General features: G+C 38.8%; 6 protein-coding genes across 6 annotated transcripts; 4 read left to right on the forward strand and 2 right to left on the reverse strand.

Annotated features, from left to right (window-relative positions):
* The first annotated feature begins 1,021 nt into the window (after positions 1-1,021).
* On the forward strand, positions 1,022-5,606 carry LOC113762059. The gene is made up of 5 exons (XM_027305307.1): positions 1,022-1,337; positions 2,187-2,322; positions 3,497-3,590; positions 4,935-5,015; positions 5,145-5,606. Exons 1-5 carry the CDS (start codon positions 1,283-1,285, stop codon positions 5,277-5,279), a joined length of 501 nt encoding a protein of 166 aa, XP_027161108.1. The 5' UTR covers positions 1,022-1,282; the 3' UTR covers positions 5,280-5,606.
* A 1,447-nt stretch (positions 5,607-7,053) lies between these two features.
* On the reverse strand, positions 7,054-8,125 carry LOC113764121 (putative gamma-glutamylcyclotransferase At3g02910). The gene has a single exon (XM_027308184.1). It carries the CDS (start codon positions 8,001-8,003, stop codon positions 7,323-7,325), a length of 681 nt encoding a protein of 226 aa, XP_027163985.1. The 5' UTR covers positions 8,004-8,125; the 3' UTR covers positions 7,054-7,322.
* A 21-nt stretch (positions 8,126-8,146) lies between these two features.
* Positions 8,147-13,033, reverse strand: LOC113764120 (uncharacterized sugar kinase slr0537). The gene is made up of 5 exons (XM_027308183.1): positions 11,999-13,033; positions 11,422-11,684; positions 11,043-11,160; positions 9,171-9,379; positions 8,147-8,852 (listed from the first exon to the last, which is right to left on the reverse strand). The coding sequence occupies exons 1-5, from the start codon at positions 12,599-12,601 to the stop codon at positions 8,429-8,431; spliced, it is 1,617 nt and encodes a 538-aa protein (XP_027163984.1). The 5' UTR covers positions 12,602-13,033; the 3' UTR covers positions 8,147-8,428.
* A 3,400-nt stretch (positions 13,034-16,433) lies between these two features.
* Positions 16,434-17,749, forward strand: LOC113760696. Its single transcript, XM_027303373.1, has 2 exons — positions 16,434-16,743; positions 17,436-17,749. The coding sequence occupies exons 1-2, from the start codon at positions 16,556-16,558 to the stop codon at positions 17,557-17,559; spliced, it is 312 nt and encodes a 103-aa protein (XP_027159174.1). The 5' UTR covers positions 16,434-16,555; the 3' UTR covers positions 17,560-17,749.
* A 360-nt stretch (positions 17,750-18,109) lies between these two features.
* On the forward strand, positions 18,110-23,846 carry LOC113760695. The gene is made up of 6 exons (XM_027303372.1): positions 18,110-18,567; positions 19,102-19,243; positions 19,752-19,867; positions 21,361-21,549; positions 22,129-22,271; positions 23,452-23,846. The coding sequence occupies exons 1-6, from the start codon at positions 18,326-18,328 to the stop codon at positions 23,631-23,633; spliced, it is 1,014 nt and encodes a 337-aa protein (XP_027159173.1). The 5' UTR covers positions 18,110-18,325; the 3' UTR covers positions 23,634-23,846.
* Positions 23,847-25,482: 1,636 nt separating this feature from the next.
* Positions 25,483-27,227, forward strand: LOC113760693 (inositol-tetrakisphosphate 1-kinase 1-like). Its single transcript, XM_027303371.1, has one exon. It carries the CDS (start codon positions 25,673-25,675, stop codon positions 26,765-26,767), a length of 1,095 nt encoding a protein of 364 aa, XP_027159172.1. The 5' UTR covers positions 25,483-25,672; the 3' UTR covers positions 26,768-27,227.
* The last annotated feature ends 274 nt before the right edge of the window (positions 27,228-27,501 follow it).

Below are 27,501 nucleotides of genomic sequence, written 5' to 3' on the forward strand. Positions count from 1 at the left end.
CTGGAGTTGAGAGAGTCAATCGGCGCGGAATGAGAGATAGAAATGCAGCAGCACGTTAGGTTTAGTTGGAGAAGATGATATAATTATTAAAAATTGCAAATTTTGGTCCTCTAGCTTTTCCTTGTTTTGTGTTTAGACCATTGACTTGTAATTCTTATAATACCTAGGCTTTGATATGGTGGTTACTTTTGTGCCGGAAAATTTCTAATAAATTTAAATTTAGGGACTAAAAACACCCAAATAAAATTCAATGAATGATGACCCAAGGCAGTGAGATTCAAAGAGAGAGACATTCAAGGAACAAAGATCAAGACATGGCAGAGGCAGTGAGATTATGCATGATCAAGGCAGTAGGGAAAGGATGTGATAAAATCAATATACGGTTTGAAAACAAGAAGATGATGACCCAAATTCAAACCGGAAAAGGGGATAATATAGAGATAGCTGCTATTATGGAGGATATCCAGAAAATGACCTTATGGTTTCGAATGTACTCTTTTGTGAGTTTGAACGAAGATACTTATAGTCTTTGCTACAATTTGAGCAAAATTGCTCTTTTGAATTTTTGTGACATGGAGTGAAACTACGCCACTCTATAGTGCTAAATGCACTTTTGTAAAGATAGGAGCCCTTGCTCCAAAATTGTATAGTTTTGTGATGATATAAAATTTCTAATGTTTCAGAAAAAAAAAAAGAATGAATGATGAAATTGGTTTAAGAAAAAAAGTTGACGGACTAAAATGACCATTTTTCCCAAAAAAAAAAAGAAAAAAGTGCACCTGTAGTTACCAAATTTTTTGAAATCTCGATTTTTTTTTGTTTTGTTTTTGTTTTTGAAGCCTCGATTAGTCTACTAAACTATTTTGGTTTTTTTGAATATGAAGTGACGAAAATGCCCGTACAAATTTAGAGCCATGACTTCTGTTTATTTGAAGAATGTTTCCTTTAAATTTCATATCAAGAGTGAAAATGCATCATTTTAAATGGATAGGATTATGTGCAAAGGCGATGCATAGTTGTGCAATTTTCCTTCGTCGATAATTAATTAGTTCAAAAAAATAAGAAAAAAGAAATCAACGATGGTCGATAGGGGGAGGGGTATCCGGTAATTTGGAGACGGAGGGTACCACGTAAATCCCATAGATAGTTGCGCTAAGCTTTCCTCGTCCTCGTCCTCGTCCTGTTGAGTTTGAGCTGCTGGGTTGGGTTTCAGTTCTCCTTCTATTTCATATCTATATTTATTCCTACTAGGTACCATACAAACACGCACAAGTCCTGAGCGATGACACTCATCGGCGGCATGGCCACCGGCGGCATCGCTCCCTCTTTTCTTTCAGGTAAACTGCTAAAGTACCCCCAAATGCAATTTTATTACGCTCCCGCTTTTCTTTCAGGTAAACTGCTAAAGTACCCCCAAATTCAATTTTATTATTATGATTATTACTATTCGTGCATTTTTATCTGTTTCCATTTCTTCTTACGAGCCGGTGCTGATTTCGTGCATTTGATACTGCCTTAATAAAACTTTGCCGAACGCGAATTTTGCAGTTGATAATAGCATCATTACTATTGAGACACACACTCCTCCGCATGGCAGTTGATTATATTTTCCTGTTTCCGCAGCCATACAATTTCTAGGGTTTCCACAATGTTTTGATTTCGTCGTCATATTTCCAGTTTTCTGCCGGAAGCTCTTATTTTGTTTGTTTTCTTTTTTTCCCCCAAGGCATAGTTTGGGAGTTTAGGCTAGAAAAGAAAAAGACATCATTTTCTTTCCGTATTGTTTGGGAGTTTTGGAAAGGAAAGAAAAGAAACTAATTTCTTTAGTTTGGGAGTTGAAGAGAAATATAGACAAAAGGTTTTAAAACAAGTGTTTTTACAAATTTGCAAACAATTTGGAACTTCTGATCCGCCCCTTTGAAGTCTGTAAGCATGTAGCCGACTTGTCCCTTTTTTGTTCGCTTTTTGTTTGAAGAAAAATATGCATCAATCCTTACCTCCATTTGACAGATTAGCCATTCACATTATGCAATAAGCGGAACCAAAACCCCATAACATGCAAGATTGCAACTTTGCAATAGCATCAGATATTAGGGGAAAAAAACTCAGGACTCAAAATAGAGCTGGTTTGATCTTGTTTCATACTACAAAAACTTGTCTCATTTACAGTCTTGATTCTGCTGCAGGTGGAAACCATCTCAAGGGCTACCAACTTTGGTCCCCAAACTCCTCTTCCTTGGTCAAGACACCAACTCTGACAGTCCAAAAGAACTTCAGCCGTCGGAGACTTCCTCGCAATTGGACTGTTCATGCAACCTACAAGTATGCTCATTCTTGTCTCCACAACTAAATATGGTTCCATTATCTACTACCTCATCTTTTACTGGCTACCAGGACAACTCTCCCTCTCTCTCTCTCTCTCTCTGATATTTTGCTTTTTAGTTGATGCACCAAAATGTCCTTTGGAACTAGATAAATACTATAAAATCCAAAACTTGTTCTTGTATTATTTGGTAAACATAACACTGAATTTGACAGTCTTTCAGTGTGAGACCGGTAGGACAGTCTTCAATTCTCCACCCAATGTTTGAAAGTTAAGTTTGTCATTGTTTTGTATATGTAAGTATTGTTTGGGCTTCTCTTATTTGCGTTACCAGAAGTTTGTCTTGACAATGCTTTTGAATTCCACCATGCTAGTTTGACGGCCTTAGCAAACAAGTGCATGAATGAGTGACCTTCTCATTACATGTGTGCTGCGTCATAAATGCATACCACCTGTATTCTTGTATTGTCTAGGTATGAATATTGGCATTAGTCTAGCACAGTGGTCTTTAAGCTCTTGTATGAATAATCTGGTGCAACTTTAAGCATGTTCTGCTACAGCTCAGAGACTTTGTTATATCTGTCATTCAGTGGTTCTATAACAGATTTTTCAGATGAGAAGCTCTTCAGTTTCTTTGCTGTTGAGCTTAACATTGTGTATTCTACCAGATACAAGCTCTCTAATTTTTTCTTAGAGGCTTTTAAGCACTTTTGCAATGTTCTCCGGTTTGTCTTACTTTTATATGTGTCCTGTGAACGGAAATTTTGTTATGCACCAGCTGTGTGTGCATTTCCCCTTTCGATGCATTCTCATTTATCATTTTCCAAAATTTTATAGCTATTCCTCTTGGCCTCGTAATATTAGTTCTACACATTCTCACATGTCAAACATTCAGCTCAGCACAACTTTAAGTTTAAAATGGGATTCTGTCTCTAGTACAGATAGTGGGATAATGTGGAAAACTGAGAAGCCATGAAACATCTATCTTTGTCTCTTGCCAAGATGCATATAGTTAATTAGTCCTTGGATGACTAAATTCTTCCAAAGAGAGCTTTATTTTAACTACTGTCTTTATATCCACATTGCATTTCCTGTAGTTGTCTGCTGGGTTTTGCTTTTCCCAACATCACTCTTTACCCGTGGCCATAATCTCCTTTTGATTGCAAAGTGCAGTGATCGTAGGGGTGGAGGTGGTGGTGATTTTGTGGCTGGTTTCCTTTTAGGAGGTGCAATTTTTGGGACACTTGCATATGTTTTTGCTCCCCAGGTGAGATAAATTTTCTTTTTCCATTAAGACAACTCATTTCTGTATCGTCCACAAAAGTTCTTGAGTTCTTATACTTTTGATAATTAAGTTTGCTTGGTAACTCTTTGGTCAACAATTGGAAGATTGTATTGTCCTTGAATTAAATACTCTGCTACATATTACAATTCTGATACTAGTTGGGACAATTTTTATTAATTGAGATTATCTGCCCATCCTTGCCTTGCCTATTGGTAAGAGGTTGGTGGTTTGTGGATAGGAGGACAATCCTTGGTAGATATAGAACTGAAATAGTATGTAGCCGGTAACTTTCTAGCTTCAGAGTTGATAGGAGATGCTAGTAATCATTCATTTGCTTTTCCAAATATATAAACTGTGTGGAATTTTGGCTGCAAGATTGAAGAAGCTGCTTGATCAGATTAAAGATAAGAGAAGAACAATCCATGGAAGGGAAAAACGAAAAGCTGACGAGAAAATTGACATGAGCATATTTAGTAATACAGGAATGGTTATGCTTTGGCTTGTTGATTTACCATTAATATACCCAAATCTCTTGATTCATTGCAAAAGAATTTTACAACTACTAATAGTGATTATATTCCTTAGGTCACATTTTGCATCTTCAACTGTTAGCTTTTCATGATCAAATGGAACTTGATAAGGAGGGAAAAAATGTATTTTTTAAGTAATGTTTCACAAATTTCTAGATACAAAGTAGGTCTAAAGCATCCTAGGGATTAACTTGGGATTATAAGTGATGTCTGGCATTGTTTTTCAAACCTCTTCATGCTAAGACATACATGTCAAGGTAAAGCAGGAAAAGGAAATGCTAGAGAAGTTCAAAATATCCAATGAATGCTTTGTTAGTGATTGAAATTGTAGTACTTTTCTACTTGGTATTAATGGTCATTGCAACTTCAAAATTTCTTTTGTTGGTATAATATCCCAAAAACAAAACAATCCTCCATTTCCTATTTGTTTAGTTTCTCTACTGTCTTTGCCTATCATATAGATGCATTTAACTATCTTGCATTGAGATGTTATTAATGGTAGGCAGGTTACGATTTCTCCTAGCTTCATCATTACCAGCTCTTGGAGCTCATGCTTGAACATCTAGAACAAAGAACTTTGCTGCTTAGCTAGCTCTGTCTATTTGAAAGTTAGAAGGTGCTTGAACCTTGTATGTAACCTTGTTCAAAGTTCTAGCGGCATTTCTATGGAGTGGTCAACCAATCACCTTGTGGGGTGGTTCTCCTTCTATCTGTTTGTGTCTGCGAGTTTGGCTGTGCCACACTGTTTTTCGCTTCTGCTTTTAGTCATTTTGTCCCCCTTTATCCATATGATCAGATAAGAAGATCGCTTTTGAATGAAGACGAGTACGGTTTCCGTAGGGCAAAGCGACCAATTTACTATGACGAAGGTTTAGAGGTACTTACTAGTAGCACCCTCCTGCTTATTGCCTTGCAGTAGATTGAGGATTGAATTCTCACTATGCAACCCTAATTCTATCCTCTGATCCTCCCCTTCCATCGGTGTATTCTTTTTCTTGAGATGCAGAAAACGAGGCAGACATTAAATGAAAAGATAAGTCAACTTAATTCTGCTATTGACAATGTCTCTTCTCGGCTGAGAGGTGGCAATAGCATGCCTCCGGTGCCAATTGAGGCTGATCCTGAAGAAGCGACAATGTAAGGCCTGCCTTTGTTGTGTGATGAAGTGGTTTCCGTATCCAGTTCAACTTGTTTCTGAAACTATTGGACTCTTCCTATCAAAGCCTATTTCTAGAAGTATTACTCTGTGCGCTTGAGGAGCCTATTGTCATTGCTCACTTTGTTTTTCACCCAAGATCTTTTCTCTGTTTGAGATTTCTTTCATCCGTTCCATAATAAGGAAATGGCTGGTACGCAGTAGAGTTATTAGTTGGTATTGGCTGCTGGTAACTTCTTAATTGCTCAAACTTTGGGGACCTATACATTGTGTTTCAGTATGAATATCATCATGGAAAATAATTTCAGACCACTAGCTTATGCCTGGAAGTCTTAATTGTTTGAAGAATTAAGTTTAATCAAACCTATCTTTCAGAAATTATTGTCTTAATGCGGTAGAATCATGGATGTAACAGGGAGGTGGACTCTTAAACCTTCCAAATTCAGGTTGACTATAAAATCTTACAACAAAAATAACAATGTATTACTTTTAAGCAAATTTGTAGCCTACTATTTAATGGATTAATTCTATATGCTCTAGCAGAGCAGTGATTTTTTTTTTTTCATATTAGCAATTATGAATGTATGTCATGTATACATGATTTGCTTTTCAAATTTGAATTCAAGTTATATGTGACATGATCTAAACCTACAAGTGAAAAAAAAAAAAATTGTACATGAAAAGTGTATAAAAAGCTAAATATACAAATAATACACCACTTACCTCAACTTCTATTAATCGGCACCATATTTTGTTCAATCTCCCTAACTGACGTTCAAGACTGGATTAACAGTCACACGGATGCCCAGAAGCAAGAATCACCTTGAGTACCCCTTCTAATCATTCTATTTTATCAGATGTTGATACCATTATGATTTTTATAGTATGAACGATGCAATTTACTGCTTTCCCCTTTGACAACCCAAAACCCTCCTTTAAGTTCCCCTTCTATCTTCGTCACTTCGAACTGAAAGAAGGGAAACAACAGTAGTGGGAGCTAGAGTGTTTTGTACTATTGGTTTCTTTGTTATTTTCTAATTAGGGCTTTTGGGCGCTAACTCCCCTTGGAAATCTTAAATTAGATTTTTTTTTTAATAAGAAAAATATCTGGATGAAATCAACTCCAATCACTGTTATAAATCACACCATGCTTTTCGAAACCATAATTGCATATAAGGTTGTTACAAATCGTCCAACAACGCAATGTGTTGGAAATCTAGAATTAGATATCATGAACCAAAAAAAGGAAAACAATAAACTTTTAACCCGCAAGCCATTATTGTCTTGATGGACCCAATGCTTTAAAATTCTACGATTCTTAAAATTCACTTAATAGCTAGTTTGGACGTTTAAGTTAGAAAAGAAAAAGATGGAAAATGTTAAGTTATGAAAGAAAAGAAAAGAAGAGAATTTAATATTGTTTAGAAGTTTTAGAAAAAAGTAGAATGATTTTGAACATATCTGTCAATAAAAATTCATTCAATAGTTTTGTTAGGATAAAATGGATAATTTAAAAAAGTTTTGTAAAAAATTTGCACTGTAGCAACACTTGGCATCCTTCACAATCCGTTTGTTTCTTTTCTTTTCCGTTTCACCTGAAAGTCCAAACGTAAGAAAATGTACCTTTCATTTCGATTCCATTGGAATCTCAACTCCCAAACTAGCTATAAAGAGGGAGCCACCGGGCCTTTGGCCTCCACCAAAATTTGTCAAAACATGTGACGGTATTAATTGACTTTCTTCGATGAAGTCCCTCTCATATCGAATCCCCCTTCTCCTCTCCTTATATTAGATTAAGTTATAGAAATTCTACCGACAAAAAAAACAAACTAGCTATAAAGAGGAAATGCGAAAAAAAAAAAAAGGCGCAGCCAAAGAACGGGCGACAAACAAAACAGAGCTGCACGCAAAAGGTTGGTGGAATTACAAATCAGGATGAAGAAACATCATCCCCTCTATACCATACCCCGTCCCTCACCGTCCATAAGATAAGCCTACCTGGTGGTGGGGACGGAGACTCTACTAGAGTTATTTGGAGGCAGTAGTAGCAACACCAGCAGCAGCAATTGGATGTAAATCAGGAGGAGGAGGGGAAGGAGAAGACAGAAAAAGTTGAATTTGGTCCAAGAAAGAGAGATGCTGGGGCCTGTCTTTGCGCTTGACGTATCCTTTGGCCTCTTTCTCGGAGTAGCAGTGGTATCCCTTCTCCCCGTTCCTCTTCCAGAGCGCCTCCGCATAGGTTGAGTGTGCGTAGTAGGCCTCGGCCTCTATGGGAAGGGGGTCATGATCCTCCTCTTCCTCTTCCTCCTCCTCCTCGTGGATGAGGACGACCCTGATGGGCAGCCTGTCGTAGTGACCGCGAGTGACGCCCTCCAAGTCGTCCATGCGGGCCAATGCCCTTGGGGAGACGGAGTAGAGCTCGCCGGAGACAGGGTGGCCGCGGCCGTGAAAATTGAGCAGGAAGGGAACTCTGTAGGGCCCGCAGACGAGAGGGAGTTGGTTGGCGGTCCGGCAGAGGCCCAGGAAGGCGGCATCTCCGGAGGCCATCATGTCTTGTAAGAGGGTGTGATTGGAGAAACCGTGCTTGAGAGTTCCGTAGGTGAAAATTAGGGTGCTGCTGCTGCTGCCGCTGCAAGTAGAAGTATTATCATTATGGAGGGAGTAATGGTTGCCCATGCCCATTTCTTCCAGACTGTCTGCTGCTCCCATTCCAACCCTCCAAATAAAATCCCTAATTCCCCTTTGGTTGGATCTGGGAAGTCGGTCGGGAGAATTGAGAGAAATGAAAAAACAAAAGAGTCTATTTTTTGTCAGCGTCTGCTCTCTGACGTCGTCGAGCGTGGATTGGGTTGTTTGTATCTTTACGCAATTGCAACTTCAAAATCAAGCTTCATTTTCTCTCACGCAAGTATTCGGCATCAACTTCAGCTAGCTAATAAACTTGTGATTCTGATTACAAGTTACAGCAACGAATTTGACTGGATCTACAATAGCTAGAAGCTGAGAAAACCACATACATGGTGGTGCTGTTCCCCCATTTTGTCTAATCAAATCTATTCTTACAAATTACTACAATGAATATGTGCCCTAGTAATTAATAATATCACAAACTTGAGACCATCAGACGACCTAAATCAAATGGCGGAGGAGCTCTCCCGACACAATGCAAAAGACTTGGCCAGTTTCACAGCATCTTGCACCCTAAGCCGAGTTCCTTGTTGCCCAACAACTACAGATGCCACCTTAGCGGCAAAGCCACCCATACCTTTCAAATCCGAAACTCCCCGCAGTATACCATACAATATACCTGAAGCATAAGCATCCCCCGCACCACAAGTATCCACCGGCGGCATGCAAGGAGGAGCAGGAATATACACTGCTTCCCCTTTCACCCCAATATAAGATCCTCTTGGTCCATCCGTCACCGATACTAGAGGCACAAAGTGGCTTAGGTACCTTGTAGCCGAAACGGGGCTTTCCTTCGAGGAAAAGTGACAGAAAGCTCTGGCTTCATCGCTATTCGCAAAAACGATGTCAGCATAGTTAGCCATGATGTCCCTGGGCCGCCCCCCGCCCCAAAAAAAAAGAAACAGCACCTCATTAGCAAATCACAAATTACTCGTTAGGAATTGGGTTTGAAAGATCAGAGTATGCTGCATAGCATCGCCTAAATGCACCAGGTTCCAAGCTCTAATAGTTTAAGAACAACAAGCTGACAAATACTTGAGGCCTATGTAAATTAGTACTGCTCAATGAAGGGGAAGCCGTACAAAAATCTAAAGCAAATCTTCTGAAAGAATTGTTATATGCTAAACTCCAATACTAAGACATATAAGAAACGAGGAGGAGGCTGGGAAGAACATATGCCATATTTACCAAAAATCATCATAGTGTCTCTCAATGCAAGAAATATCTGATGCTGTGACAGCGACTAAAGCACCAAAGCTGCGGGCAACCTCACATGCTTTTGATATGGTTTTGATTGTATCAGGAAATTCAAATAGATATCCTTCAACAATGAGCACATCTGTTTTGCAAATTGAGCTAGCCAAGGAGGAATCATAACTAATGGTGGAAGATGTACCCTGTCACCACAAACAAAGAGAGTCTAAGTAAAAGAACATGTGCAAAATAAAAAGGGGCAGTACCCTGACAATGTGCGTAACACGAAATACAATATATTTTCATTGAAAACTGCAGAATGGTTTTTGAGAGAATAAAGGCAGTGCAAATATCATTCCACCCAAAACAACAGGGTCACTCCATTTAATCAAAAGATGCATGCTGCTTTATACTCACAGCCAGAAACAAAAATTTGCTGCAGAACGTATCTGCAAATGAATAGGGCCTAAGTTGTGGTTGACAGAGAGATAATGCCTCCAGTCATCATGTAGACAGTGAGATTATGCACAACAACATCACAGTGGAAATTAGTTATTCAAAATGTCAAACTATATTTAAAAAAAAAAAAATGGGAAAGAATGCTGTTTGTACTATATATATCCATAAAACCATTTCAGCGCCGCCAACTCCAGCTGTTATCGATAAGCTACATCCTTTCGTCATTATCATCATAACTACATAAAACTAATCATCAAGTTTATCAAGCGCTTTTCCTTGAAGCAAATCCGTCACCTCATTATCTACTCTCCAGTAGGGACTACAATAGCATCTAAAACAATTTAATGTAATTTGAAATTGGTTAAACCTAAAATACAAACGTCAAAAAGTACGTAAATGAAGTTTCTAAGCATTAAACTTTCTTTGATCAGTCATAGCTGCCATGACCGTAGCACTGTTAGGATCGCAGGAAGCTGCCACTAAGGGTGTTCACGAATCGAGCCGCTCGCGTAGCACTGTTAGGATCGCAGGAAGCTGCCACTAGGGGTGTTCGGCTCGCGGCTCGAGTACGAGCTTGACTCGAGCTAGGTCAATATCGAGCTCGAGCTCAAAAACATTAAGCTCGTTGCTCGCGAGCTCAATTATATATATTTTTTTTATTTTTTATTTTAATAGTAAAATTACACATATATCCCTAATATTTTATTATTTATTAAAAATTATTATTTTATTCATTTTTAAAAATAAATAATTATTTTTTATTTTTTAAAAAATAAATTTATTATTTTTATTTTTTATTTTTTAAACTCGAGCTCGAGCTTGACATTTTGAGCTCGTCGAGCTCGAGCTCGAGTTCAAGCTTCACAAAATTAACTGGAGGCTCAGCTCGACTAGGCCAAAGTTCGGCTTGACTCGGCTCATTTGCACCCCTAGCTGCCACCACAATTCCTCAAATACAACCATGCTAACTTTAATCGAGCAACAGAGCCTACATTCTATCTTATAACAAGGCCACCAACGCAACCAAAACTTCAGTATCACCAGATATGCGAGTACCCAACACTAGAATACTGGCCTTGTTATCAATTGATTATTTTAGCTAATTATAGATTCAGATTTTCAATAATCAGTTTTTTGACGTTTTGGTTTGGTTTTGCACTTAGATTATAGATTTTTTAATAGCCAAAAAAGCCAAAATCCATAATCTACCAAAGATTTTTGCTGATTCTGATTATTTTCTATAATCAGCTTATGCAAAATCTCAAGCAAAAGAACTAGGCCACTCCAAAAAGCATCAATTTTTGTGAAACACGAACTCATGGTGAGCAAAACAAAAGGAGCTCCACCACTGGTTGAACTTGATGCAAAAAACTTCTTCCCTGAAAAGGTTATGCACCCATTAAGTACCTGATAAGCAAGCATTGTACGCTGGGCATCTGGTGTTGTGAGAACAACAACTGTTCCAGTAGTTCCCTCATTAACAGGTGCCGACAGGAAACTCACATTTGCTCGTTTCAATTTTGACCTATCCAACGCAACCAGATTAGAAACAATAAGCAGTACAAAAATGTTGGTGTTGCAGAAATACATACACCACAAAGGCACCTTTTTAAGTGAAAAAATGAGAGAGAGAGAGAGAGAGAAAGAGCCCAGGGATTTCCAATGTTCTTGGAAAGATTGCTAGAAATTTTCATTTAACAGAGTTCAGCAATAATTAAAACCCGTGGATATTTAAGTATGGTGAAAAATTAACAGAAAAGGGTGAGGACAATGAAGGATGATATACCTGTAAAACCCACCAAGCGGATCACTTCCAACACTGCCTGCCATAGCTACATTTAGGGAAGGGCCTCCAACAGGTAGACCACCAAGCCTGGCCAAGGCGACCAGACTATTGGAAAGAGAGCCACCAGCTGCAGCCTTGTAGCTGCATCCATCCATAGCCTGTAAAACTCTACCCCTTTCCTCATGATTTACAACTTTCCTTGTACCCTTTTCCAGTCCAAGTCTCTCGAGGAATTCATCATCAACCATGCCAGAAAAATCAACCTAAGAAGAAAAAGGATCACGCCACGAATTTCTCCTTTTGCGAACAAAACAAGAAAAGAGAAGGAAAGGAAAAGAGAAGGTGACGAAATTGTTTTGCTCCAGTGAAAGTGGCAAATAGTGGACGGAGGGTGCACGAAGTAGGAGAATTGGAAAAGGGTGTCATCAACTGACAACTAATCAACGAAGAAAGACATAGGGGAAGGGCACGTGTGATAGTCAGAGCAACAAGTGCTGTTGGAGATGGCAGAAGATAAATAGAGCAGTAGTTCAGTAATTGAAAGCGAATTGGGGTAGTAGTAAGAGTTGAAAGTTACCATGGCCTGGCCGAGACCCAAGACGTCCCATCTGTCGGGCAAAGAAGAAGGAGAATGAGGAGAGAAATCATGAAGATTGTGGTGGCAGCTGCGGCGGCGGTGGCATTGAGGAATTGGAACGTGGGAGTCGTCGTCATCGTCATCATCATCATCTTCAGAGTCGGAATCAGTTTGGGAATGGGTGGTTGTATGACTAAAATCATCGGAACTTCCATCGTCGGAGGAGGAGGAGGAGAGCCTGGTGGTGGTGGGAGTAGGGTGGTGGTAGGCAAAGCCATTATTGTCAGAGTAATAAGAAGTTGAAAAGGAGGTAGACATAGAAGAAGAAGGAAGAGGAGTAATAATAGGAGGAGAGGTAGGGGTGCCGGGGAAAGGGAAAAATAGAGAAGATGCGGAGGAAGAGCTGGAAAAGGGAAAAGAAAAAGTAGGAGCAGGAGTGAGTGGAGAGGTGGAGATGGTAGAATGAAGGGGGTGAGGAAAGAGAGGGGGATTGGTGGAGGATTTGATCCTGGACAAGTGGGGAATTGGTGGAGGAGGAGACCCAGCCATGAAATTCATGATAGATAAGGGGTGTTGGTGTTGGACGATACAAACCGACGACATATCTTTTTCCACTAGAAAAAATGTATAGTTATTCACTACCACTATTTAGTTGCTAGTACATAGATTGCTTTGCTTCTGGCTAGTGGTGGAGGTTTCGAGAAGGATTGATCCTGAGATTCCGATATTTGACTACTATACTATAGAAAGACAGACAGAGAGAGGATGGAGTGAGGGAGGGAGAACGACCACCACGTCGGAGCCAAGCCAAGGAGCTCCTCCTCCCCCCAACACTCCAAAATTACCTAGCTTCCCCTTCTCTCTCTCTCTCTCAAAGTATACAACAACGACGGAGGAGGATGGTGGTGGTCAATTACGTGTATCCTCTCTCTCTCTCTCTAGAGACTATAGATAGGATGATATTGGTGTATCTAACTCTAATCTTCAAAAGCGATATACACAAGCTGGGTCCTAACCCTTCTTCCTCCTCCTAAGCCGTCGGCCCGCCGCCTACTCCTCCTCCTTTCCTTCGCTTATAACCTCCTAAATTTTACAATTTGTTTTATGGGATAATTTCAGAAACCTCCCCTGATGTTTTTGGACTATTTCACTGGCCTCCCTCCAGGTTTTAAACATTATTCTAACTTCCCCTGAGGTAATTATCTTGTAACGTTTAAATCCAATGGATAATTAAAAAATAATATTAGGAGAGAGAAGATTATATGATTCCATCATTGCCCCTCATCTGCTACACTATTTAATTAATTTAATACCAAATCACACCTTAAAAAAACACTAAAATTTGTTATTTATCATTAAAGATCAAATCACATATAATATCAAAAAATAGTATATCACATTATATTTTCACTTAATACAAGATTCAAATTATTCTTTTCAATTATATACCGATTGTCAGACGTGATCAACAACAAATAATCAAAAAATTTGCAACCAAAGTATTACAGAGAACAAACTTTAACATCATAAATATTTCTGTCAACATATCGAGTTTTGAAACCCAGACTGTTCATTGGTCCGAAAAAATGATTGCGTTAAGTATCACTGATTAAACCACTAGGCGAACCGTTATTAACCTGTAACGTCATAAATATATCATAAATATTAGAAACTTCAACAATAATGTTAAAAATAATCACTTCGATCCTTATTCTAATCTTTTATGTATTAGTTGTTTGAATTTCAAGAATAACTTTTATAAGTAAAAGGTAAAAGAAATATAGAATAACATTATTATCTACATCTTTAATTTTTTACATTTTTAATTTTCCTAAATTATATGATACGTAGTTTATAAGATAGGAATAAAAATAAATAGAAGGCAATGACAAACAATTGAAATGCACTGAAGAATTAACATAATTAATATACTATATGCAATAAAATGTTAAACACAAGTTAAATGAGAGAAAGGGAATGAGGAGTAGAAATAAGGTAATAATTGTTAATACCTTACTAATTGGAGACAATTATGCATGGGTAATTGGTAAAGTTTATTTCTGGAATGTCATCAAATGTGATTAATGGAGCAAATTTAAAATTTTTTAGGGCAAAGAACTAGCCGGAGCGGTTGGACCATCGGGGCTAACTGGTTTGCACAAAAGAGAGGGTGACTTTTTAATCCCTTTGGATTTAAGGCATAACCTAACCCGCCCAGCAGCCCGATCGACAGTTCAGTCGGTCTGATCGAACGGTGCGGGATAGGTTTCAAAACATTGCAACATATTAAGGTTAGTTGCTGAGATTTTTATGATATTAAAGTTCACTATTTGTAGTATTTTGATTATAGATTTTTTTGAGTATTTGTTGTTAATCATGTTTGACAATGAATATGTAATTGAAAAGAACAATTTAGATCTACATTAAATAAAATATATAGAATGATATACAATTTTTGATGTCATATGTGATTTAATCCCTATTGATAAACAGCAAATTCTAGTGTTTTCTTTAATGTTTGGACATGTATTAGATTAATTAAACAATTTAGTAGATGATGGGGCAATGGTGAAATCATATTATTTTTCTCTCCTAATATTACTTTTGAATTATTAATTGGATCTAAATGTTACAAGATAATAAATCTCAAAAGAAGTTAGTATAATTTTTAAAACTCAAAGGAAGACCAGTGAAATAGTCAGAAATCTTAAGGGAGGTTTTTGAAATTATCGTTGTTTTATTCTTCATTGATACAACTTGTAAACAATTAAAAAAGAACACATATGAAATAAAACTACCTTCTCACGCCTTAACATACATTTTTTTAATAGTATATTTGTTACTTGGATTGATCTCTTTAATTAGTAGAATTTCTAAAATCTCGAGAGAGGTCAATGAAAGTGTTAAAAACCTCAGCGGAGATTTCTCAATTTGTCCCATTATATGAACATATCCCGTACGTCTTTAACTTGCTCAATTGCTCGTTCCCAACTAAAAGTATGAAACACTAAAAATAAAAATCCACCATATTATTTTTTCTTTTGCACTGAGGTATGTTTGATGCAAAATTGGCGAAAACGTTTTTTCCTTACAAGTGATAAAGTGTAGCATGCAGGTGGCATAACTTTTGATGTACCCCTCCCTCCTTGGTTGTAGACGTAATTCTTCCTTCAATCCCATATCTTTCAAATCCTCCCAAACTTGTCAAGTATCCCTAATTTTTGAAGGGATACTCGATAATGTACCAATCATAAGTTTCGCACACGTTCTTCACAGTATGCATAATATCAAGGTTGTCTTATTTGGTTAGTGCTCCAATATGGAAGTTCGAAAAATATGCTCCTCTTCATCCAATTTGAATTGCTTTGCGTTCATTTTCTTTTCTTCCTTTGGAGAAAATCAGGAGCCTTCCCAAATGCATGTTGGTTAATATGACAATGTTAAATCAGGAGGATTTCTTCATCGGATAAAGTCCTAAGAGGCTATCTAAATTCTCTTTCTCCGTTAAATAGCTATTTTTTTATGATGCCATTTATAATCACCAGGCAAAAAACGACGATACCTCATATAACAACAACATTTGTGATGATTTTTCAAATATAAACTATTAGCCTCATCTAAGTAGATAGGACATGCTTTGTATTCTTTTGTGCTCTGGCTAGACTAATAGCCATACACTGGAAAATCAATAATTGTCAATAGAAATGTTGCATGAAGCATGAACTTTGACGAGGCTTTCACTTCAAACCAAATTTTTTAAACATAAACAGCTCATTTTCTGCAAGTATACAAATCGTTTACTGATTTTAGGGGACATTAGGTGTTGATTTCACAAGAAAGATTGTCAACTATTGGTAGTTTTTAACTCCTTTATTATTGAGACTATCACAAGTAAAGCAAGTGAACAAATCACCATTTGTTTCTTTTCTACTTTTTTTTTTGTATTATTTATTCAGTGAACATTAGGATGATTGGATCGTGGACTTCTTCCTTAATTAACTTCTCATATTGATATATTTTTTTTAATTTTTGAATAAAATACAATAAAAAATTTGTCTACTGAAAAATGAACAAATATTGGCATTTGCGTTTCAATGTACATTTTTTATTTACATACTTATTTGTAATTGAAATTCTGGATTGCTAAATCAAACAGTGGACATTCTTAAGCACCTGTAAAAATGTTCAAAATTATTCACCTTTACATGCAAATATTTGTTTTTTTCTTCGCTCCATGAATATATGTTTCTTGAAATGATAAGCACCACGAAAGAAATTCAAAAGCTACGGGTATTGTTGCCAACGCAGAGAGGGTATAAATTTAATCACTCCCCGGACCCCGGCCCCATTCCGCTCCCAATCCACACGACCGCCCCCCACCCCCCCGGCCTTTTTTTTTGGTTTTTGTTTTTTTTCTTATGGCCCAACCAACGGTAAAGAATTACAACAGAGTGAAGAGACCCACGCCTCGGAGACGAATACAAATACAATTGATAGGCCGTAGAGTTTTAATTAATCCATCAACGAAAGGCAGGACTCAGATCGATCGACTGGGAAATGGATAAGAAAGCAAAAGAAGGCGAAGAAGAAAAGCAAACCGAGGAGGAGGAGGAGGAGGAGGTAGTGGTGGATTGCAAGACTTGCAAGCGGTGCAGACACAGCTACTCTCCAAAATCCAATAACCCTAATTCATGTCGATATCATCCTTCTTTCTTCGTGTGTCGTCGTCACGACGATCAGAAAAGGTACGTCCTGTTTCTATCTTCTCCCTCATTCCTCCCTCCATTTTTTTACCGGCTTTTTTTTTTCTTTTACTTTCTCATTTTGCATTTCCAAAAACTACTAGTAGTAGCAAGTATGATGTATGAATTGAAATTGGGACGTCGTTTCTTATTTAACTAGCTGTAGCTCTTAAATGTTCTTCCTTGCGCATATGCCGGTTGTTATATTCTTATTACATATATATATATATATATGTATGGTGGGAGGGAGGTCCTATCGCTTCCAGCGGCTTAAGAATTCTGACAGGATGCACATTTATCATCAATGCTGACTTGCCGCCGGTGATTACATCAACGGTATCATTTATTTATTATTCAAAGGCTATGACTAGCCAGTCAGGTTACTAAACTGGTTGGTGGTCATTTCACTTGCAAAGGCTGTGGGTGTCGACTCTCCATAACAAGATCTTTCCTTCCTATAGTGTTAAGATTGCACAACGAATGAGATTCATATATTTCCCGAGGACTGTGGTTCTCTACTGAATTTTATAGTTTTATTTGTGGAGTTGGTTGGTCTTGAGAAAGATGCTCCCCCACCCCACTTGTGTATTTTATTGTGGGGTGCCGCACCTTGTATGTTGGTTTTCTGTGCTCAAAGCTGCTTTGCAAGTTTGTGTGTTGGTTGGTTGGTAACCACTGCTTTTTATCCTGTTAAGGTACTACGAGTTGGGAGCTGATGATCCTCCTTATGCTGCCAAGTTTTACGATTGCTGCGGAGCAGAAGACCCGCAAGCATCTGGATGTGTTACCAGTTTCCATATCTCGTATGATGATAACTAAAACTGGAGATGTACTAGTTAGTATGTTATTCATCATGGGTATGTACGTACATAAACAACCTTTTCTGCTGAACTGTGGGGAAGTTGGTGTAGGATTTCTGTGAAAACGTGTCAAGGACATTAACCCCCTTGCTTTTGTATGAACTCTCTATATTGCATTTTGAAGGCCGGGGCTGCTGTCCTGTATCTAAGCCCTGCCCAAGAAGTACCCATTCTATGGTTGTGGCTGGTTGATTGCCATCTTTGACTAGACAGCACTAACTGTTCGAGGAAACAAGGATATGATGTAGTATATATAATACACTGCCTTCTAGCAGTAACAAGTAACAACCTTCCGCTTCAAAGGAGCTCACCTTGCTTCGACTCCTTTTGGCTGTGGCTGTGTTTCTTTTTGTTGTACGAACTTAGAAAAGAAGGGTGGCTTGCCAACTTCAAATACCGACTTTATGAAAGCAAAAACAAAATTAGGATTTTTGAAGGTTAAAATTTGTAGGGGATCTTCTTGATTAAGAAAGGGAGCCAACGCTCGGTGGACCAAGTCAAAGGATTTCCTTCCTGCCGAAGGGCCGAGAATCAATCAAATAAAACAGAAAAAAAAAAAAAGGAAAAAAGAAGCTACTACTGACTGTAGTAGTAGCGGGTAATACGTAAAGACGGAATTGGTAGAACAATTCACAACGGTTTAATTAGGCAAGAACTTCACATATTGCACTTATTTAAAGTAGTAAATAAAAAATCATTAATTAATAAAAAAAACTAGAAAAGAAATGTGGGTGGAGTTGATTTGTGGTCTGATAATCTTCCGATTGCTGAAGCGTTTCTTCTACGACGATGGCGACGCCGCCGATATTCTGGACGCCGATGCCTTCTCCTCGGACGCTACTGCCCTTTTTACTGTTGCCCATCGCCTCGAGAAGCTGTACGGAGGAAAAGCTTATGTGGGACTCCAGATCCCAGACCCCGATGCCGCCACCCGCCAGAGTATCGACATGGTTCTCGTCACCAAGAGGTGCTTCTTCTTTTTTTTCCCCTTTGCCAAATTATTTTTAGTCATACGCAGACCCCAAACCCCAAACCCCAAAACCAACCAGCCGCCATGTTTTCCGCACTCAGTAATTTTGTCTGACAGCTGTTAGACCAACTGGAAAGCCAAAAGCAAAGAAATTTCTGTATCTCTGTTAGGTTAGCACGCAGAAGAACGTTTCGGTTTATAATCGCCGATTTGCTTAGTCAAGTTAATGTTAAGCCCTCCTGACAACACCACGAGTTTCGGCCACTTCCTCCCGTATTGGAAAATTTCCCCTATTTTCCCTTTTTTTTATTTATTTTTAAATTTAGTATTGCATCGATTTCTTCTAGTAGTATTGTTTGTACTAGTTGAATAGGAATAATCAGTTACTGGAGTGTTATTGTATGTCAAACTGGGGAATGTATTTACACGTACGCACAACTTCATTCCAAGTGAAAATATTGTGCTGATAAATAGTGAAAAGGATGCAGGAAGGTCAAATGCCTGTCTAACATTTATCCGTGGGTGGTGCAGGGAAGCAGTGATCGTTTCTATCAAGAATGTCTCTGGAATGATCTCCATAGATAGCAAAGATGGTGCCTGGATTTGCACTGCCATACCCGGCACTGGACATAACAAGCACCACATCTCCCAGGACCAGCGTCTTCCGGATCCTGTAAACCACACTAGGATTTTACTGCTACTACTACTACTACTGCTACTGCTACTACATTTTCTCTCACTCAAGTCTTTCCACTTTGTTTTACAAATCTTTCTTTGACATCATTCTAACCTTAAAAGCATTGATGCTTCCTGACTTCATGATGAAACCAAAGTGATTTCTTGACTTTAATTTTGGCTCTTATTCAATCTTTGCCATTCTGTACATTTTTGAAATTTAAGTTTTGTTACTTGATTACCAAATTCTGCACCACAAACCTCTAAACCTCTGAGAGTGATATGCAGTTATTTGTTTTGTTGTGCTTTATTTCTGGTTCTGCATGCTAATATAACAAAGCAAATTCTCTTGTTTACCTTCTTTCCCTTGTAGTTTTCTCTTTTACCATTCTCTACTGGCTTATACCCATTAACATTACTGTCATCGGATGGAAGAACATCGTATTTGCTTATTCTTGCTAGCTTTTATCTCTTACATTGCTCTTCTACATGTCTACTTTTAACAGGTAGCAGAAACCAAACAACTGATTTCCATTCTTGAATCATATCTTGAACAAAGGGGCCTCGCTCTTCCAGAAGGTTATCTGTCTTATAAAGTCATATGTCCTAACCCTAATTTCTGGTAAGCATTCAGCTTTTGAATTCAAGGTGACTCACTTAGCTGTAAGCGTGTCTGTAGAACGTTGAAATCTTAAGCTATTGGTTTTACCTGCTTGTAATTCTTTTCCTCCTTATAATTGAAGAATCTGTAGGCATGTTTTACACCAAAAGTATATTGTATTGAATGTGGTTTTATTGTCCTAAAAACTTCATTGTGTACTTTGGTTTTCACTGCAAGTTCCCTTATGTAAAGTCAAAACAAGTGTTTGGAAGTTACCAGGAAATGCAGTTACTTTAGTAAATTATGAAACAAGAACCTTTTCTTCTGTAACACTCTACTGAACTTCCAGTTATTATATTTTTATCTCAATTGTCTTTGAGAACAGGTGATTAGAAAGAGGAAACCTACAAACTGATTTTTATATGGAATAACAGCTTGATTTTATTTTTTTGCTCATCTTAGTTGCCATGCTCTGACTATTTATCTTGTGCCATGTTGGTTGTTCCCACTCCAAAGTACCAAATAATGTGGAGGAGCATATCATATATAGATGAGTTGTAAGCAGGATAGACTTGCATAAATACTTGGATCAGAGCAATGAATATGGATGTGGACTTCGCTGTCCCACTACATGGGCATAGTTGTGGCTCATAGGTTAAATGAGTAGTAATTGCCACCATGTCTCATTCCTACTAGTATTTCTTCTCATTTTCTTTCTTGTTTTTGTTTGGCTTCTCTATTAATTTGCTTACCATTGGAAGAAGAGTGGGATAGAGGGAGTGGGGCAGGAAGGGGAGGAAGGAGAGGGGAGGGGGAAAGAGGGGAGAGGAGGAAGGAGGGGAGAGAGGAAGAGAAGGGAGGGGGAAGTGGGGAGGGAGGGAGAGAGGAGGAGAGGGTGGTGGTGACAGGTGGCGGTTGGTGGTGGTGGTGGTGGCAGATAGAGGATAGGGAACAAAGAAGATGGAAGATGAATGAGTTTTGAAAATTTTAAGTGTCAGGTAGAGGATGGGGAGATGTTGGCAGTTGGTGGTGGTGGCAGGTAGAGGATGGGGAGCAAAGAAGATGGAGGATGAATAAGTTTTGAAAATTTTAAAAGTGTCTTAAAAGTTTTAAAATTTATAAAAACACCCATGATAGTTAACTCAAAAGTTATAAAATTTGTAAAAATACCCATGATAGTTAAGTCAAAAGAATTTGAGCACCAAAAATAAAATTAAAAGAAAAGAAAAAATATTAAATAATAATAATAATAATACATCACTTGCAGGTTATATACAGGTTACAGGTGAAATTTCACGTCAGTTTAAAGTATAAGAGGGTTATGTGGACTTTTTGAAACCATAACGTGTCCAGTTGATTTTCGGCAAAACCGCAAGGGGATTTTATGTATTTAATCCAATATATGATGATTTTGTGGTAGTTTTGAGTGTACTGAGATCCAAAGCTTTGCTTTGCATAAATTGCTTTTATTAGCCTTATCAAAACAATAATGTTTTTGTTTATCTTCTTTGCAGTACTGTTCATCCAAATTTATTTCCTTCTGAGGTCATCACATATGACCAGTGGACACAATTAAAGCCAGAGCCTAAGAACATGCTATCGGGTTGGATAAAGGGTGCATTTGGTGGCGGAAAAAAGGAAATGCAGGAGTCATTACATGAGAAACTTGATTTTATCCTGGGCACGGCTCCAATGTGGGATAGGTCTGTTCTAATTTCTACCTCAATTGCTTGTTTTTATGCATTCTTAGATCTCTTTCCCGACTACATTGCTATCTTGTCATGAAATCCTGCTTTCAATCACCCAAGTTCATTTCAGTGGCAGCTTTCAACTGCAACTGAAAAGTTACATCCTGTATTATTCTCACTGTGATGAGTTTTAAGTGTACTATAGTTTTTCTCAGATAATGGAGAGTCGAATTTCCAATTGTCACTGCTTAGTTTCTCGAATGATGTCATTGTAAAATCCAGGTGGTTTGCTATAACCACCCACAAAGAATAAAGGAATTTAGGTGGGGTTTTTCTTTTTTGGGTCTTTTTCCTGTCTTTTTAGCCAATGAGTGGGGTAGCGTGAAGGTTTTGAATGCCTAGAATTAAAGAGATCTAGATTTGCATGTTGAATGTCTTCATGAAGTTCCATTTGCTGAGGGAGAGGGATGGGAGTGGAAGCTAAGAGAGACTTCTTTTGGTGTTCTTCGTTTAAATGAGCTCTTTATGTTATCTTTCTGGTTTAGTGCTTGTCTCATCGATATAGAGAATGAAGTTGATTTTATAATCATGCAGGTTGGAGCTCAAGGGCAACAAGTTTCTCTTTGGAGAATTTCTGGACTTTAAAGGGAAGCAAGACGATATTCAGGCTTTAAGGAATGTTAAAAGATCAAAAGTTGGTAGTCTTATTATCCAGAAAACAAGCATGTTGGGTTTAGGTAATTACTAGTCCTTTGTGTAGTTGCATCTTCTTTGAGAACATTAATTCTGGAGAAGCAGTAGAATAATTTCTTTTTCTCAGGAGTCAGCATCAGTAACTGCTTAAAAAAGTCGTTAAGGATGTTTAATTTTCATGAAGCATTTTGTTGTATATTTAGTCTGACACATTTTGTTTATTGCTGATTATTGTTATTTTAATTACATATGGGATGAGCTACAATTGCTTTTCTCGTATTGATGAAGTTTCTTAAAAGACAAGCTAAACTTATGCTCCTCTTAGATAGAGGTAACAACTCAGTTAAAGCAGCCATCACCTACAAGTTATTAGCCACTAGCTTGCATTCAGTATTCTTTGAGTAAAAACACTGAGGAATAACCAATGATGATATTACAATATCTAGTTCTTTCACATTGAAATACGTGAGGATAGTGTGTAAAAGATTTAAGAAAAGATATACGTGGAATGTTTACAGTGTGCAAATGTTCTAAGCATGGGTTGAGAATAACTCAAAGTGAAAGCATTTACGGAAATTAACTCGAAATGATTTTGAAGAAAATTTGAATAGTTTACAAGTTATGTTGTTCTGTCAATAAATTGCAGTACATCTCATGGTGGAATGTGTAATGACTACCACGAATTAATGGAGATGGGGGTCGACAACTTGCTTGGTGTGGAATGTTGCACTTACAAACCATGTAATCATTTTTTGTCTACTGATACTAGAAGTGAATGGGCTAAGACCTGGGTTCTCTCTGAATTGGAGAAGACAGCAGTTTTTAATGGGGAAGACAACTGGAGTTTGGTTAGTTGGTCCATTATTTGATGGGATAATGGTGGTTTTGTGAATCCTGGGAGTATGGCAGTGGCGGGAGCCTGCACATAAAAACTATGACAACATTTTTTTGTGGGTTAATTTCTATAGTGTGCATCACTTTTGAGCTGTCTTAAAAACCCAATATTTAAATAGGGAAGCTTGATAACAATAACTATATCCGAATAGGAAGGAACTCCATTAGCTAAGCAATCAACAAGCTTGAGTCAGTTAATCCAAGGTTTAAGTGAATTATTCTCAGCCCGTTTAGTTTTTAAATACTTCTGAACTTTGACATGTCAAACTCTAGTGTTTATTGTGTGCTGCAGTTTCAATTTCCTCATGCTAATCTCTACACCTGATGCAGCTCACTCAAAACTTCAAGTTCTGTACTCTTCTCGTGACTACCGTGGTGAGGGGACTTCTGCATCAGAGTGGAAGGAAGCGACTGTTAGATCAAACACCGAGGTGTTATTTCAGCCCCAGAATTCTACTAAAACACGCAAATACAAGCTATCCTCAGTTATTTCGATGTCATTGAGTGCCTGAAAGTTCTGTTGCTGACGATGCATGCCCGAGGGTTGTGCATAATGTAACTTCTACGTGGTACTCTTCCTCCAATTTTGAATTTTGAAATAATAATGTTATCACATGTGAAGTCTACTACTACGTGATTGCTATTGCCTCTCTGTATGTGTCGGTCGATGGTGTAAGACAAAGTAAAAGGGAAAGATCATAAGATTCTCTCTGATTATTCTTGTATCCTTTGTCCATTTTTTTTTATTTTAAAATTCTTCAAGTTCTTTGCATGAATTTCTTTGTGATGAATAGTTATTTGGAAAAAAGTGGCCGTCGTCTTACTGTTGAATCTGTAGATAGTTTGTCAGATTCGTTTTTTTTTTTTTTTAATTTATTTAATGAACATGGGAATATGTCATTGGTCAAATATGTGGTTGGAGTGTGGTGTTCTTGTTGAAGATCATGTTTGAAACGAATAACTGGATGAACTTATCATTCAAAGTTTGGTATTTTGGTGGTGGTAAAAGAGGAGATCTGATGAGCTTATAAATGGAATGGGGAAGAAAGGCGTAGCACAAATCTTTGAACTTAAAAAACAGTGGCCAAAGAAACGTGCTTTAACCTGTATGAACTCCTCGGCAGACAATAACTGCCACGGCTCAAATCTTAAATAGTTGCTGCTGCTGCGGCCACAACACTGAGCGTTGGAGTAGCAATAATATTCCCATGGAAAGTTAAATTAGTAACGCATTAGCGTCCATTTTATTTATTCAGTCATGTGAGAGAAGGTGCGGTGCTACCCGGCTCAACTATTGCTGGATTGGTAAGTAATCTCCCTGCAAAAGAAAGTGTCAATGCATAATCTATTCGGCTAGCAGGTTTGCGAATCCGATTAAATCGAAGGAGTGGTCTTGCATCTCTTTTGAATTTTTTTCACTACAGGTGAGATTTGAATCCCCCAACCTACAGTTCAAAGAGAGATTTAATCTCTTTTTAGTGATCACTGAGTTAAAACTTAGCGGTAGTTAGTACCATAAGAATGAGAGAGAGAGAGAGAGATTAACAGTGACGGATGAGTGAGATCAACAGTGACGGTTGGAAAGGTGGTAGTTGGGTTAGAGAGGGGTTCAACGGATCGACCGCAAGTGCAAGACGGTTGGGAAAAGACAAAAGAACAACGGACAAAGAGAATCAAGAATTTGGTTGGGTGCTGGCTAGAGCTATTAAGTGGAACGAGCAGGTCGAAAGTTCGATTTAGCTCGACTCGATAAGACTCGAACTCGACTCGTTAATTGTGATAAACGAGTCGACCTCGAGCTCAAGATATGCTAGTTTAATTAACAAGTCGAGTAAGGTCGACTCGTTTGTTATCCAAATAGCTCGATTAGGCTCGATAAGGAAGAGTATATATGTCATTTCACAATTCAAAAATATAAAAATTAAAAATTATAGATTTTTATTGGGGTTAATTTGCACGAGCTCGAGCCACATGTCCACTCGAGCTCGTGCAAGCTCGACTCGTTTATCAAGCCGAATCCGAATCCGAATCCGAACACATTTCAAAGCTCATCCGCTTGGTCGAGCGAGCTCGGCAGCCAAATATTCGGCTCAACTAACAGCTCTAGTGATGGCCCTCTCACTCATCCACCCAAATTCAATTTAATTCCATGGCAAAATGGCCAGAGTTGGTGGGATTTTGATCTCTAATCCTCCCATGGTCGCATATTTCTTCACAAAAAGAAAACCATGATGTTTTTATATATATATATATATGTTCTTTGATTAGTGTTGTAATTGAAGTATTATGGTTCGTGCCATTTGAAATTGACCAGTGCAAATGAACATTAGGGACATATGGTACCGGCGGCTCGCTCACGGCCTATAATAAGTACTGTAGTGAGTGCCAGTCTCTGGTGAGGTATGGCGCTCAACTTCGATACTAGTACGAATATTATAATTACACAATAATAATTTGTGAGAATGTGGTTGGTTGGAGTGGAGCAGTGACCTGAACTTCACGCAGAGTGGGGTGGAGTAGGGTTTGTACTACTAGTATTTCCGATTTGCTCATGGATTGTCGTCCATCGCCTAGCGCCGCCGCAGGAGCAGAAGAAGCAGGAGGAGAAGCACCGCCACCAACAACATATCGCATAGGCTACGCGCTTTCACCAAAGAAAGTGGAAAGCTTCATCCAGCCCTCTCTCCTCAATCTCGCCAAACAACGCCACATCCATCTCCTTCCAATCGACCTCCACAAGCCCTTATCCCACCAAGGCCCTTTTGATTGCCTCCTTCACAAGTTATCCGGCCCCGACTGGACTCAACAGCTCCGCCACTTCTCTTCCCTCCACCCTGACGTCCCCATCATCGACCCTCCCGACGCCGTCCTCCGCCTCCACGATCGCCTTTCCATGCTTCAAGTCGTCCGCGACTTACACCTACCGGAACCAATCGACGAATCCGACTCCTCTTCTTCTTCTTCTTGCTCTTTCGGAATCCCTCACCAGGTATTGGTCCCAGATTCCCAACATCTCCGAGAACAGGGATTGCCTAGCCCCCTCGAGTTTCCGGTGATCGCGAAGCCCTTGCTTGCCGACGGGACCGCCAGCTCTCACCAGATGTCCTTGGTCTTCAATCACCAAGGATTGAAGCAATTAGAGGAGGAGGAGGAGGCGCCATTTGTACTGCAGGAGTTTGTGAACCACGGCGGCGTCGTCTTCAAAGTCTATGTTGTTGGGGACTACGTGCAATGTGTCAAACGGAGGTCCTTACCAGACATCCTCATGGACGACGACAAACCATTGGGAGGATTGGGCGCCTCCCACCACAATTTGTTGACCTTTTCCCAGATTTCAAATCTCGCCACCGCCGCCGCCCCTGCCCCTTCTTCTTCGTCTTTTAAGAATAATGATGAGCAGCAGCTGCAGGAGGAGGAGGCAGCCCAAATGCCTCCGGTGAGTTTCCTTACTCGCTTGGCCAAGGCCTTGAGGAATGCCTTGGACTTGCATCTCTTCAACTTCGACGTAATCAGGGACGGTCGGTTTGGGAATCGGTACCTTGTCATTGATATTAACTACTTTCCCGGTTATGCTAAGATGCCCTCGTACGAGACTGTCTTAACTGACTTTTTTCTGGATCTTCTGCGCCGCAAACAACAACAATAATTGCCACTCTACTACAAGTACTAGTGCTTTACAGTTACAAGAGAAGAGGAGCAGCAGCAGCAAAAGCAACAAGGACTGGACTGGATGCTTTTATTAACTAGCAAGCTATTAGCGCTGTTGAATATTTTTACTCGCTGCTGCTCACTCTTCACTTTCTCCTAATGACTAGTAGTGCTAAATAACAGAGGAAGATCTTCAAACCCTTTGACATAAATAATCCTCATTTTCATGGTGACCCCTGAAATCCCACTCATAGTACTAGATATGTTGGACCAACAGGTTTTCAGTTGGTTGGAGACATTTGCTGTCCATGAATTGACTACGACCTTTTTTTTGTTTGTTTAACTTGGTGTGGTCAACATTTGATTGATTGATTATCAGGTGTGGCTGCTGTTAGAATTCTGTCTGTGTGTCAGTACTATCATGGTTGGAATCTAATCTAAACTCGTTTTGATTTGCACCCATACCCATCTTAGCGTTTTTCTTTCCGTTTGACAACCCTCTCACTTGATTGTATGTCATGTCGTGAGACCTTGGTGACGGATATCAGTAGTACTTTCTTATTAGATTTGTTGCGGTTGAATTTTGGATGCTTCTTGACTATGATGGATGTTTACAGAATAATAATAATAGCAAAGGGCACACACACACACATATATATATATATATATCATTCTGAACTACTACTGCTGCTGCTGCTACTACGCAGGTCGACAAAAGAAGTGCTGCGACTA

Source organism: Coffea eugenioides, chromosome 2 (genome assembly GCF_003713205.1).
Source record: "Coffea eugenioides isolate CCC68of chromosome 2, Ceug_1.0, whole genome shotgun sequence".
NCBI classification, from domain to species: domain Eukaryota; kingdom Viridiplantae; phylum Streptophyta; class Magnoliopsida; order Gentianales; family Rubiaceae; genus Coffea; species Coffea eugenioides.

Coding starts and splice junctions, on each gene's coding strand:
- LOC113762059 (XM_027305307.1), top strand. CDS start 1,283: ATGACACTCATCGGCGGCATGGCCACCGGCGGCATCGCTCCCTCTTTT. Junction 3,591..4,934: donor CATATGTTTTTGCTCCCCAG/GTGAGATAAATT, acceptor CCATATGATCAG/ATAAGAAGATCGCTTTTGAA. Junction 5,016..5,144: donor ACTATGACGAAGGTTTAGAG/GTACTTACTAGT, acceptor CTTGAGATGCAG/AAAACGAGGCAGACATTAAA.
- LOC113760696 (XM_027303373.1), top strand. CDS start 16,556: ATGGATAAGAAAGCAAAAGAAGGCGAAGAAGAAAAGCAAACCGAGGAG. Junction 16,744..17,435: donor CGTCACGACGATCAGAAAAG/GTACGTCCTGTT, acceptor TATCCTGTTAAG/GTACTACGAGTTGGGAGCTG.
- LOC113760693 (XM_027303371.1), top strand. CDS start 25,673: ATGGATTGTCGTCCATCGCCTAGCGCCGCCGCAGGAGCAGAAGAAGCA.
- LOC113764121 (XM_027308184.1), bottom strand. CDS start 8,003: ATGGGAGCAGCAGACAGTCTGGAAGAAATGGGCATGGGCAACCATTAC.
- LOC113764120 (XM_027308183.1), bottom strand. CDS start 12,601: ATGTCGTCGGTTTGTATCGTCCAACACCAACACCCCTTATCTATCATG. Junction 9,380..11,042: donor GTACAATGCTTGCTTATCAG/GTACTTAATGGG, acceptor TTGTGGTGACAG/GGTACATCTTCCACCATTAG. Junction 8,853..9,170: donor AGACACTATGATGATTTTTG/GTAAATATGGCA, acceptor GGGGCGGCCCAG/GGACATCATGGCTAACTATG.
- LOC113760695 (XM_027303372.1), top strand. CDS start 18,326: ATGTGGGTGGAGTTGATTTGTGGTCTGATAATCTTCCGATTGCTGAAG. Junction 19,868..21,360: donor TGTCCTAACCCTAATTTCTG/GTAAGCATTCAG, acceptor TCTTCTTTGCAG/TACTGTTCATCCAAATTTAT. Junction 22,272..23,451: donor AACAAGCATGTTGGGTTTAG/GTAATTACTAGT, acceptor CACCTGATGCAG/CTCACTCAAAACTTCAAGTT.